This window comes from Thalassophryne amazonica, chromosome 11 (genome assembly GCF_902500255.1).
Source record: "Thalassophryne amazonica chromosome 11, fThaAma1.1, whole genome shotgun sequence".
Classification (NCBI taxonomy): Eukaryota; Metazoa; Chordata; class Actinopteri; order Batrachoidiformes; family Batrachoididae; genus Thalassophryne; species Thalassophryne amazonica.
The window spans coordinates 12,617,958-12,630,889 of NC_047113.1; the positions used below are offsets into that span (position 1 = coordinate 12,617,958).

The following is a 12,932-nucleotide window of genomic DNA, read 5'->3' on the forward strand; positions in this document are numbered from 1 at the left end:
AAACTGTTCAAGGACCTGTGGTCCACTCTTGGGCTGACTGTGCCAGAAATTATTAATCTTTCTGTAACTTCTGGATCTGTTCCTAAATGTTTCAAATCTGCAGTAATAAAACATTAAGAAACCTAATCTTAACCCTAGTGAATTGAAAAACTATCGGCCGATATCAAATCTGTTATGTTGCTCTAAAATTCTAGAAAAAGTGGTGTCATGGCAGCTCATGGTCTATCTTTCTGAGAATGATCTCTTTGAGTCACTGCAGTCCACTTTTAGAAAATATCATTCCACAGAGACGGCTCTCACTGAAGTGGTGAATGATCTCCTGCTCCCAATGGATTCGGACACGGTTCTTGTGCTGTTAGATCTCAGTGCTGCATTTGATACCATTTATCATTGTATTCTACTTGAGGCTGGAAAATAATTTGGGGATTACTGGGAGTGCCCTTGCATGGTTGATGTGATACTTGACTAGTCATTCTTACTGTGTTCTGTACAGTAACACTACCTCTAACCTTAGTGACATGAAATTTGGGGTTCCACAGGGGTCCATCTTAGGCCCCCTGCTTTTCTCCCTTTATATAGCATGGTGTGCTAATTCAAACTGTTTCACTGTATTTGACCAAACTTTGCACTATGTGTGAGGGGGCCTTAAAATTTATATCACAATGAAGAGATTTGGTTCACCATGTCTTGGAAGGGCATCATTTTTAGAAATGCAAACACACAAATGGCAATTTATTTTTACTTGAATGTCATAAAATAGCGAAGTGTGTAAAAGCACAAATGTTTGCACACCACTATATATACACTAAATGCTTACCATTCTGTTTGCCTAACAATCCGTTGTGATTACTTGAAGTCTGTTGGAGAGAGAGGAAAAAGAAAGTTTTATTCTCTGTTGATTCATTGCCCTACACATCCTAAATGAATGTATTTGTTGGGTTAAAATAAAAAGCTTTCATGGTGAATGCACAAGTACATTTATTTTGTGGTTTTCTGTCCTACTGGAAAAGTGAGAAAAGCTTGGGTCCCACCGAATAATGAAGGATGAAGAAGGAGCCACGCATGGGTATGTCACGATTATTCGAAGTATGACCCACGTTTTCATCTATCACGTATTTGCTATGAAGGTGCCTCTATGTGCCACTCTGTACCCCGCATGTGCCACGTAGCTGCCTCTAGTGAGCCACGACCGACCTGTCATTACAGCCTCGAATGGCTCGCATCAGCCACACTAAGCCACGTAGTGCCACGATAGCGCCATGTTGGCGCACGTTTAAGCATGAGTATGGTCCAAACCTCCAGCCATCCTACACCTGGTCCCTTTAAAGTGTGGGTTTTCAATTCACAGATTCACAGCAGCATTTAAAGATGTCCCTTTTTTAAAAAGCGCAGTCCAAAAATAGACAGTCCAGCACAGTTCCGCAGTTGTGCGCTGTGTGCACCAGGCTGTTGTCCACCTGTAATGAACCAGACCAGCTAGACCCGAACCACGGGTTCCTGGAGAGCCGCCTCTGTGCTCCTCGCTGGCTCTGCGGCGCTCTGGCTTTTTTTCTGCGGCTTTAAACACAAAAACTTTATGTCTGTTTATTTCTGAAAAATAGCTCTTTTGTGCGCGCGCTGCTGTTGTCCTTTCATGGAGAGCCGCCTCTGTGCTCTTTCCATCCGTGACTGGCTTTATTTACCTTTACCTCATACTGTCGCACAATTTGTGTCAAATAAAGTAATATCAGTTACTTGAATATTAAGTAAGGATGGGTATTGATAAGATTTTATCGATAGATACCATTATCGATTCTGCTTATCCATCCGATTCCTTATGGATTCTTTACTGATACCTCTTGTGAGTTTTCGGTGTACTAAAAGCAGGCTTTACAGGTTTTCTATGTCAACATTTTAAATTGGTCACTGGATACTTGATCTCTGGACATAAATAAAATCTGTAGTTTTTCTCAAACGTATTTCCTTTCAGACATTTTGGCATGAATGTCTCCATACCACTGAGCTGAGTTCAGTCGGCTGCTGACGTCTCATTTTGGGAGGGAAAAAAAAAAAGTTTTGATTGATCGCTGTTTGTATTACAACATTTGGAAAGAGGTCATTTGATTCAAATGGCGTTTCGATGTGAAGTTATTAAATTTGACGACTCTATCATTCTAACTTGACTTGGCAGAGAGCCGTGCAACGTTTGGAGCTGTGTGAACAGAAAGGAGGACAATTCTTTTTTCTTTCTTGCAACAAGACAGAAGTCCCAGTTGGTGACTTTAATACGTGCAAAAGTGACTCACGATTGAGATAATCAGGGATGAAAGTGGTGAAACACACACAAAAAAAGTTGAAACCCAAAATTACTCCCCCCCCCCACCAAACACGAAAAATTTTTGAATTCTACAACCCCTGGCAATAATTATGGAATCACCAGCCTCGGAGGATGTTCATTCAGCCGTTTAATTTTGTAGAAAAAAAAAAAGCAGATCACAGACATGACACAAAACTAAAAGTCATTTCAAATGGCAACTTTCTGGCTTTAAGAAACACTATAAGAAATCAAGAAAAAAAAAAAATTGTGGCAGTCAGTAACGGTTACTTTTTTAGACCAAGCAGAGGAAAAAAATATGGACTCACTCAATTCTGAGGAATAAATTATGGAATCACCCTGTAAATTTTCATCCCCAAAACTAACACCTGCATCAAATCAGATCTGCTCGTTAGTCTGCATCTAAAAAGGAGTGATCACACCTTGGAGAGCTGTTGCACCAAGTGGACTGACATGAATCATGGCTCCAACACAAGAGATGTCAATTGAAACAAAGGAGAGGATTATCAAACTCTTAAAAGAGGTAAATCATCACGCATGTTGCAAAAGATGTTGTTGTTCACAGTCAGCTGTGTCTAAACTCTGGACCAAATACAAACAACATGGGAAGGGTGTTAAAGGCAAACATACTGGTAGACCAAGGAAGACATCAAAGTGTCAAGACAGAAAACTTAAAGCAATATGTCTCAAAAATCGAAAATCCACAACAAAACAAATGAGGAATGAATGGGAGGAAACTGGAGTCAACGTCTGTGAGCGAACTGTAAGAAACCGCCTAAAGGAAATGGGATTTACATACAGAAAAGCTAAACGAAAGCCATCATTAACACCTAAACAGAAAAGAACAGGGTTACAATGGGCTAAGGAAAAGCAATTGTAGACTGTGGATGACTGGATGAAAGTCATATTCAGTGATGAATCTCAAATCTGCATTGGCCAAGTTGATGATGCTGGAACTTTTGTTTGGTGCCGTTCCAATGAGATTTATCAATCAATCAATCAATCAATTTTTTTATATAGCGCCAAATCACAACAAACAGTTGCCCCAAGGCGCTTTATATTATAAGGCAAGGCCATACAATAATTATGTAAAACCCCAACGGTCAAAACGACAAACCCTAGGAACTACAAGTAAGCCTGCAGTCTGAGAGCGAAGCGCTCTATTGGGGTGATATGGTACTACGAGGTCCCTAAGATAAGATGGGACCTGATTATTCAAAACCTTATAAGTAAGAAGAAGAATTTTAAATTCTATTCTAGAATTAACAGGAAGCCAATGAAGAGAGGCCAATATGGATGAGATATGCTCTCTCCTTCTAGTCCCCGTTAGTACTCTAGCTGCAGCATTTTGAATTAACTGAAGGCTTTTTAGGGAACTTTTAGGACAACCTGATAATAATGAATTACAATAGTCCAGCCTAGAGGAAATAAATGCATGAATTAGTTTTTCAGCATCACTCTGAGACAAGACCTTTCTGATTTTAGAGATATTGCGTAAATGCAAAAAAGCAGTCCTACATATTTGTTTAATATGCGCTTTGAATGACATATCCTGATCAAAAATGACTCCAAGATTTCTCACAGTATTACTAGAGGTCAGGGTAATGCCATCCAGAGTAAGGATCTGGTTAGACACCATGTTTCTAAGATTTGTGGGGCCAAGTACAATAACTTCAGTTTTATCCGAGTTTAAAAGCAGGAAATTAGAGGTCATCCATGTCTTTATGTCTGTAAGACAATCCTGCAGTTTAGCTAATTGGTGTGTGTCCTCTGGCTTCATGGATAGATAAAGCTGGGTATCATCTGCGTAACAATGAAAATTTAAGCAATACCATCTAATAATACTGCCTAAGGGAAGCATGTATAAAGTGAATAAAATTGGTCCTAGCACAGAACCTTGTGGAACTCCATAATTAACTTTAGTCTGTGAAGAAGATTCCCCATTTACATGAACAAATTGTAATCTATTAGACAAATATGATTCAAACCACCGCAGCGCAGTGCCTTTAATACCTATGGCATGCTCTAATCTCTGTAATAAAATTTTATGGTCAACAGTATCAAAAGCAGCACTGAGGTCTTAACAGAACAAGCACAGAGATGAGTCCACTGTCCGAGGCCATAAGAAGATCATTTGTAACCTTCACTAATGCTGTTTCTGTACTATGATGAACTCTAAAACCTGACTGAAACTCTTCAAATAGACCATTCCTCTGCAGATGATCAGTTAGCTGTTTTACAACTACCCTTTCAAGAATTTTTGAGAGAAAAGGAAGGTTGGAGATTGGCCTATAATTAGCTAAGATAGCTGGGTCAAGTGATGGCTTTTTAAGTAATGGTTTAATTACTGCCACCTTAAAAGCCTGTGGTACATAGCCAACTAACAAAGATAGATTGATCATATTTAAGATCGAAGCATTAAATAATGGTAGGGCTTCCTTGAGCAGCCTGGTAGAAATGGGGTCTAATAAACATGTTGATGGTTGGATGAAGTAACTAATGAAAATAACTCAGACAGAACAATCGGAGAGAAAGAGTCTAACCAAATACCGGCATCACTGAAAGCAGCCAAAGATAACGATACATCTTTGGGATGGTTATGAGTAATTTTTTCTCTAATAGTTAAAATTTTGTTAGCAAAGAAAGTCATGAAGTCATTACTAGTTAAGTTAATGGAATACTCAGCTCAATAGAGCTCTGACTCTTTGTCAGCCTGGCTACAGTGCTGAAAAGAAACCTGGGGTTGTTCTTATTTTCTTCAATTAGTGATGAGTAGAAAGATGTCCTAGCTTTACGGAGGGCTTTTTTATAGAGCAACAGACTCTTTTTCCAGGCTAAGTGAAGATCTTCTAAATTAGTGAGACGCCATTTCCTCTCCAACTTACGGGTTATCTGCTTTAAGCTACGAGTTTGTGAGTTATACCGCAGAGTCAGACACTTCTGATTTAAAGCTCTCTTTTTCAGAGGAGCTACAGCATCCAAAGTTGTCTTCAATGAGGATGTAAAACTATTGACGAGATACTCTATCTCCCTTACAGAGTTTAGGTAGCTACTCTGTTGGTATATGGCATTAGAGAACATAAAGAAGGAATCATATCCTTAAACCTAGTTACAGCGCTTTCTGAAAGACTTCTAGTGTAATGAAACTTATTCCCCACTGCTGGGTAGTCCATCAGAGTAAATGTAAATGTTATTAAGAAATGATCAGACAGAAGGGAGTTTTCAGGGAATACTGTTAAGTCTTCTATTTCCATACCATAAGTCAGAACAAGATCTAAGATATGATTAAAGTGGTGGGTGGACTCATTTACTTTTTGAGCAAAGCCAATAGAGTCTAATAATAGATTAAATGCAGTGTTGAGGCTGTCATTCTCAGCATCTGTGTGGATGTTAAAATCGCCCACTATAATTATCTTATCTGAGCTAAGCACTAAGTCAGACAAAAGGTCTGAAAATTCACAGAGAAACTCACAGTAACGACCAGGTGGACGATAGATAATAACAAATAAAACTGGTTTTTGGGACTTCCAATTTGGATGGACAAGACTAAGAGACAAGCTTTCAAATGAATTAAAGCTCTGTCTGGGTTTTTGATTAATTAATAAGCTGGAATGGAAGATTGCTGCTAATCCTCTGCCCCGGCCCGTGCTACGAGCATTCTGACAGTTAGTGTGACTCGGGGGTGTTGACTCATTTAAACTAACATATTCATCCTGCTGTAACCAGGTTTCTGTAAGGCAGAATAAATCAATATGTTGATCAATTATTATATCATTTACTAACAGGGACTTAGAAGAGAGAGACCTAATGTTTAACAGACCACATTTAACTGTTTAGTCTGTGGTGCAGTTGAAGGTGCTATATTATTTTTTCTTTTTGAATTTTTTATGCTTAAATAGATTTTTGCTGGTTATTGGTAGTCTGGGAGCAGGCACTGTCTCTACGGGGATGGGGTAATGAGGGGATGGCAGGGGGAGAGAAGCTGCAGAGAGGTGTGTAAGACTACAACTCTGCTTCCTGGTCCCAACCCTGGATAGTCACGGTTTGGAGGATTTAAGAAAATTGGCCAGATTTCTAGAAATGAGAGCTGCTCCATCCAAAGTGGGATGGATGCCGTCTCTCCTAACAAGACCAGGTTTTCCCCAGAAGCTTTGCCAATTATCTATGAAGCCCACCTCATTTTTTGGACACCACTCAGACAGCCAGCAATTCAAGGAGAACATGCGGCTAAACATGTCACTCCCGGTCCGATTGGGGAGGGGCCCAAAGAAAACTACAGAGTCCGACATTGTTTTTGCAAAGTTACACACCGATTTAATGTTAATTTTAGTTACCTCCGATTGGCGTAACCGGGTGTCATTACTGCCGACGTGAATTACAATCTTACCAAATTTACGCTTAGCCTTAGCCAGCAGTTTCAAATTTCCTTCAATGTCGCCTGCTCTGGCCCCCGGAAGACAATTGACTATGGTTGCTGGTGTCGCTAACTTCACATTTCTCAAAACAGAGTCGCCAATAACCAGAGTTTGATCCTCGGCGGGTGTGTCGTCGAGTGGGGAAAAACGGTTAGAGATGTGAACGGGTTGGCGGTGTACACGGGGCTTCCGTTTAGGGCTACGCTTCCTCCTCACAGTCACCCAGTCGGCCTGCTTTCCCGGCTGCTCGGGATCTGCCAGGGGGGAACTAACGGCGGCTAAGCTACCTTGGTCCGCACCGACTACAGGGACCTGGCTAGCTGTAGAATTTTTGTGTCATACTGACAAAGGAAAGCAAATATCCTGCATTTTCTCACCGTTGAAGTACTTTTACAACTTTTATTTAGAATAAAAATACATTTAATTCACTGGTTGCAAACTTTATTTTCTGTGTCTTTCGGACATTTCATTGTAATGATTTATTTCATGTGTAATGCAATTATCTACAGCAAGAACATAAAAACCAACAAAATGTTTTGTTTCCTCCTTAAATTGATGTGCTGTAAGAACATTAGCAGTGGTTCCACCACCGGTTGAGGCTGAAAAAGCTTACTGCACCAGGGTTCACATTAGCAGCAGCTCCATCTACTGGTTGAAAAAAAAAAATTACTACACCTGGACTTGATCCTTTTATTGCCGTGATTCTGTCATTATTTGGCGGCCATCTCATCTGTGAAATCTTATAGTAATTCGGGTAAAATGTTAATTTATCATAAATTGGTGGCATTTTTGGTCTAAACTTGAATGAACTGATCTCATCCGGGGACAGTGATGCAACACAAATGTAGGATCATGCGTTTTCGCTTTTATGTTCATGTTTTGGAAGAAAAAGGTAAATGAACTAATTCCATTTATACTTCTAAAGTTTCTGACAGGAATTATCGGTTCTCTCGCTTCAACTGGCTGGCTCGCTGTTTCCTCTTTTAGATACACAGCAGGCTGGAGGAAGTGGAAATGCCTCTTGCACCGAGGCTGAAGACCACACCTCCTCCTGCACAGATCATGAAAACTCAAGTGACAGTCTGTGGACATGAGATGAAATGTCAGTGACTTGTGGAAACAAATACACACGTGTATAATCACACTGTGTAGAGATGTACAGTGTATTCTGTGTACAGTCTTGTGACCTGAATCACTGCATGTGTACTGTACAGTTCAATACAGATGCTTTTGGCATTTTGGTTTGTTTTTTGCCGCGTTCATACTGGATGTCATGAGACGCCACAAATTCGCATCCCTCACCTGGCGATGGACGCTCCACATGTGAAAACAAAACAAAAAACAACAAAACACACACACACAAAAAAAACTGGCTGCTGCTGCAGTTCCTCGCTCTCCCCTCCAACTCTGTTGTAACTGTTATAAAACAGTCACCATTTGTTTTATTATACATCTGTGTAGTTAATAAAATTATCTTCATGGACAATCCGTTCACGCATGCACGTGAAAAAAAAAAAAAAAAAAAACTAGCTGCTGCTGCTGCAGTTCTTCTCTCCCCTCAAACTGTCACTATTGATCAACGTATTGATTTATTCTGCCTAACAGAAACCTGGTTACAGCAGGATGAATATGTTAGTTTAAATGAGTCAACACCCCCGAGTCACACTAACTGTCAGAATGCTCGTAGCACGGGCCGGGGCAGAGGATTAGCAGCAATCTTCCATTCCAGCTTATTAATTAATCAAAAACCTAGACAGAGCTTTAATTCATTTGAAAGCTTGTCTCTTAGTCTTGTCCATCCAAATTGGAAGTCCCAAAAACCAGTTTTATTTGTTATTATCTATTGTCCACCTGGTCGTTACTGTGAGTTTCTCTGTGAATTTTCAGACCTTTTGTCTGACTTAGTGCTTAGCTCAGATAATTATAGTGGGCGATTTTAACATCCACACAGATGCTGAGAATGACAGCCTCAACACTGCATTTAATCTATTATTAGACTCTATTGGCTTTGCTCAAAAAGTAAATGAGTCCACCCACCACTTTAATCATATCGTAGATCTTGTTCTGACTTATGGTATGGAAATAGAAGACTTAACAGTATTCCCTGAAAACTCCCTTCTGTCTGATCATTTTTTAATAACATTTACATTTACCCTGATGGACTACCCTGCAGTGGGGAATAAGTTTCATTACACTAGAAGTCTTTCAGAAAGCGCTGTAACTAGGTTTAAGGATATGATTCCTTCTTTATGTTCTCTAATGTCATATACCAACACAGAGCAGAGTAGCTACCTAAACTCTGTAAGGGAGTTAGAGTATCTCGTCAATAGTTTTACATCCTCATTGAAGACAACTTTGGATGCTGTAGCTCCTCTGAAAAAGAGAGCTTTAAATCAGAAGTGCCTGACTCCATGGTATAACTCACAAACTCGTAGCTTAAAGCAGATAACCCGTAAGTTGGAGAGGAAATGGCGTCTCACTAATTTAGAAGATCTTCACTTAGCCTGGAAAAAGAGTTTGTTGCTCTATAAAAAAGCCCTCCGTAAAGCTAGGACATCTTTCTACTCATCACTAATTGAAGAAAATAAGAACAACCCCAGGTTTCTTTTCAGCACTGTAGCCAGGCTGACAAAGAGTCAGAGCTCTATTGAGCTGAGTATTCCATTAACTTTAACTAGTAATGACTTCATGACTTTCTTTGCTAACAAAATTTTGACTATTAGAGAAAAAATTACTCATAACCATCCCAAAGATGTATCGTTATCTTTGGCTGCTTTCAGTGATGCCGGTATTTGGTTAGACTCTTTCTCTCCGATTGTTCTGTCTGAGTTATTTTCATTAGTTACTTCATCCAAACCATCAACATGTCTATTAGACCCCATTCCTACCAGGCTGCTCAAGGAAGCCCTACCATTATTTAATGCTTCAATCTTAAATATGATCAATCTATCTTTGTTAGTTGGTTATGTACCACAGGCTTTTAAGGTGGCAGTAATTAAACCATTACTTAAAAAGCCATCACTTGACCCAGCTATCTTAGCTAATTATAGGCCAATCTCCAACCTTCCTTTTCTCTCAAAGATTCTTGAGAGGGTAGTTGTAAAACAGCTAACTGATCACCTGCAGAGGAATGGTCTATTTGAAGAGTTTCAGTCAGGTTTTAGAATTCATCATAGTACAGAAACAGCATTAGTGAAGGTTACAAATGATCTTCTTATGGCTTCGGACAGTGGACTTATCTCTGCGCTTGTTCTGTTGGACCTCAGTGCTGCTTTTGATACTGTTGACCATAAAATTTTATTACAGAGATTAGAGCATGTCATAGGTATTAAAGGCACTGTGCTGCGGTGGTTTGAATCATATTTGTCTAATAGATTACAGTTTGTTCATGTAAATGGGGAATCTTCTTCACAGACTAAAGTTAATTATGGAGTTCCACAAGGTTCTGTGCTAGGACCAATTTTATTCACTTTATACATGCTTCCCTTAGGCAGTATTATTAGACAGTATTGCTTAAATTTCCATTGTTACGCAGATGATACCCAGCTTTATCTATCCATGAAGCCAGAGGATACACACCAATTAGCTAAACTGCAGGATTGTCTTACAGACATAAAGACATGGATGACCTCTAATTTCCTGCTTTTAAACTCAGATAAACTGAAGTTATTGTACTTGGCCCCACAAATCTTAGAAGCATGGTGTCTAACCAGATCTTTACTCTGGATGGCATTTCCCTGACCTCTAGTAATACTGTGAGAAATCTTGGAGTCATTTTTGATCAGGATATGTCATTCAAAGCGCATATTAAACAAATATGTAGGACTGCCTTTTTGCATTTACGCAATATCTCTAAAATCAGAAAGGTCTTGTCTCAGAGTGATGCTGAAAAACTAATTCATGCATTTATTTCCTCTAGGCTGGACTATTGTAATTCATTATTATCAGGTTGTCCTAAAAGTTCCCTAAAAAGCCTTCAGTTGGTTCAGAATGCTGCAGCTAGAGTACTGACGGGGACTAGCAGGAGAGAGCATATCTCACCCGTGTTGGCCTCTCTTCATTGGCTTCCTGTTAATTCTAGAATAGAATTTAAAATTCTTCTTCTTACTTATAAGGTTTTGAATAATCAGGTCCCATCTTATCTTAGGGACCTCGTAGTACCATATTACCCCATTAGAGCGCTTCGCTCTCAGACTGCAGGCTTACTTGTAGTTCCTAGGGTTTGTAAGAGTAGAATGGGAGGCAGAGCCTTCAGCTTTCAGGCTCCTCTCCTGTGGAACCAGCTCCCAATTCAGATCAGGGAGACAGATACCCTCTCTACTTTTAAGATTAGGCTTAAAACTTTCCTTTTCGCTAAGGCTTATAGTTAGGGCTGGATCAGGTGACCCTGGACCATCCCTTGGTTATGCTGCTTTAGACGTAGACTGTGGGGGGGTTCCCATGATGCACTGTTTCTTTCTCTTTTTGCTCGGTATGCATCACTCTGCATTTAATCATTAGTGATCTATCTCTGCCCCCCTCCACAGCATGTCTTTTTCCTGGTTCTTTCCCTCAGCCCCAACCAGTCTCAGCAGAAGACTACCCCTCCCTGAGCCTGGTTCTGCTGGAGGTTTCTTCCTGTTAAAAGGGAGTTTTTCCTTCCCACTGTAGCCAAGTGCTTGCTCATAGGGGGTCGTTTTGACCGTTGGGGTTTTTCATAATTATTGTATGGCCTTGCCTTACAATATAGAGCGCCTTGGGGCAACTGTTTGTTGTGATTTGGCGCTATATAAAAAAAAAGTTGATTGATTGATAAGTCCTGCTCACAGGCTGACTGCCAGAGACAGGACATGTCCACATCAAGTATAAACTCCAGACATCTCCACGTCACTACATATCCAGTCCCTGATTGGTCATCGCAGCGCGACAAGACAAAAAAGTTCAGATTTTTCAACTTAGGGAAGAGGGCGACACGACATCGCACCACAAACTTGCCAATCGCTCAAAATCGCTCTACTCGCGTCCATCGCGTCGCATTGCGTGGCTTGGACTTTTGTGGCACCACAACGCATCCTTCCATACGGATTATATGGCAACCTCTCGCCACCGTCGCTCGCGTGGCGCCCAGTGTGAACGCGACATTAGACACACAAAATGCTGGTTAGAAATCAGCTTCAGAACAGTTCAATATATCCTTCATTCACAAGTGTATAAAAAATACTAAGTCCTTACAGTCATGTTCCTCTGAGGGACTTTGAGCTGGATTCTGTTGACAAATTCCTGTCCCTTTTCTGCCAACAAGAAACTGCATCTGGTGAAAAAGAAATTAAAATGAAGCCAAATAAAATACAATAAGTAAAACTGCAGATCTATGGTCAAGCTCACAAAACGCACCCCCCCCCCCCCCCAACTCTGCCACACTATTTGCATGTATTGCATATCTGTGGTAGTACAGCTTTTGTGATTAAACATATGAATTAAAGTGGACAACCTGTGTAAAAATACCATAGTTACAAAAAAAATAAAAATAAAATAGGTAGTCCAATTATTCCTCTTTAAGACATCAGACCAGAATCACCTTCCTTCATGCACATCTTCAGTGTACCATCATTGTGTGGTTTCTGTGCTTCTGTCCCCACCCAACCCTGGCCTCTGGTCTGCCACTCCGGGAAGCTGCGCCACACACACCACTCTTAACACATCACACACGGCAGGAATATCTGATAAGATTAACTTTAGCATCACCACGATTGTCAGGCGTCCTTAAGATTAAGATTTATAAAGTTGTCCTAAAGCCACTCCTTTGATATCTTGGCTGTGTGCTTCGAGTCATTGTCCTGCTGATAGATGAACCGTCACCCCAGTCTGAGGTCAAGAGTGCTGTGGAGCAGGTTTTTATCCAATCTGTACATTGCTGAATTCAGCTTTCCCTCAATCCTGACTAGTCTCCCAGGTCTGCCGCTGAAAGACATCCCCACAGAATGATGCTGCCACCACCATGCTTCGCTGTACAGGTGGTGCCTGGTTTCCTCCAAATATGATGCCTAAAATTCATGCCAAAGAATTCAATCTTTGTCTCATCAGACCAGAGAATTTTGTTTCTCGTGGTCTCAGCAAGTCCTTCAGGTGCCTTTCAACAAACTCTAGGTGGGCTGCTATGTACCTTTCACAAAGGAATGGCTTCCATCTGGCCACTCTATCATACAGGCCTGATTGGCGGACTG

General features: G+C 40.5%; 1 protein-coding gene across 3 annotated transcripts in view; it reads right to left on the reverse strand.

Annotated features, from left to right (window-relative positions):
* The window catches only part of xiap (X-linked inhibitor of apoptosis), a 39,592-nt gene that overhangs the window by 11,119 nt on the left and 15,541 nt on the right, over window positions 1-12,932 (reverse strand). For all 3 annotated transcript variants that reach the window (XM_034181468.1, XM_034181471.1, XM_034181470.1), the window contains 2 exons: window positions 11,941-12,019; window positions 818-857 (listed from right to left, as the gene is read on the reverse strand). In XM_034181468.1, coding sequence (XP_034037359.1) covers window positions 818-857; window positions 11,941-12,019 — 119 coding nt within the window. The remainder of the gene's footprint in view (window positions 1-817; window positions 858-11,940; window positions 12,020-12,932) is intronic.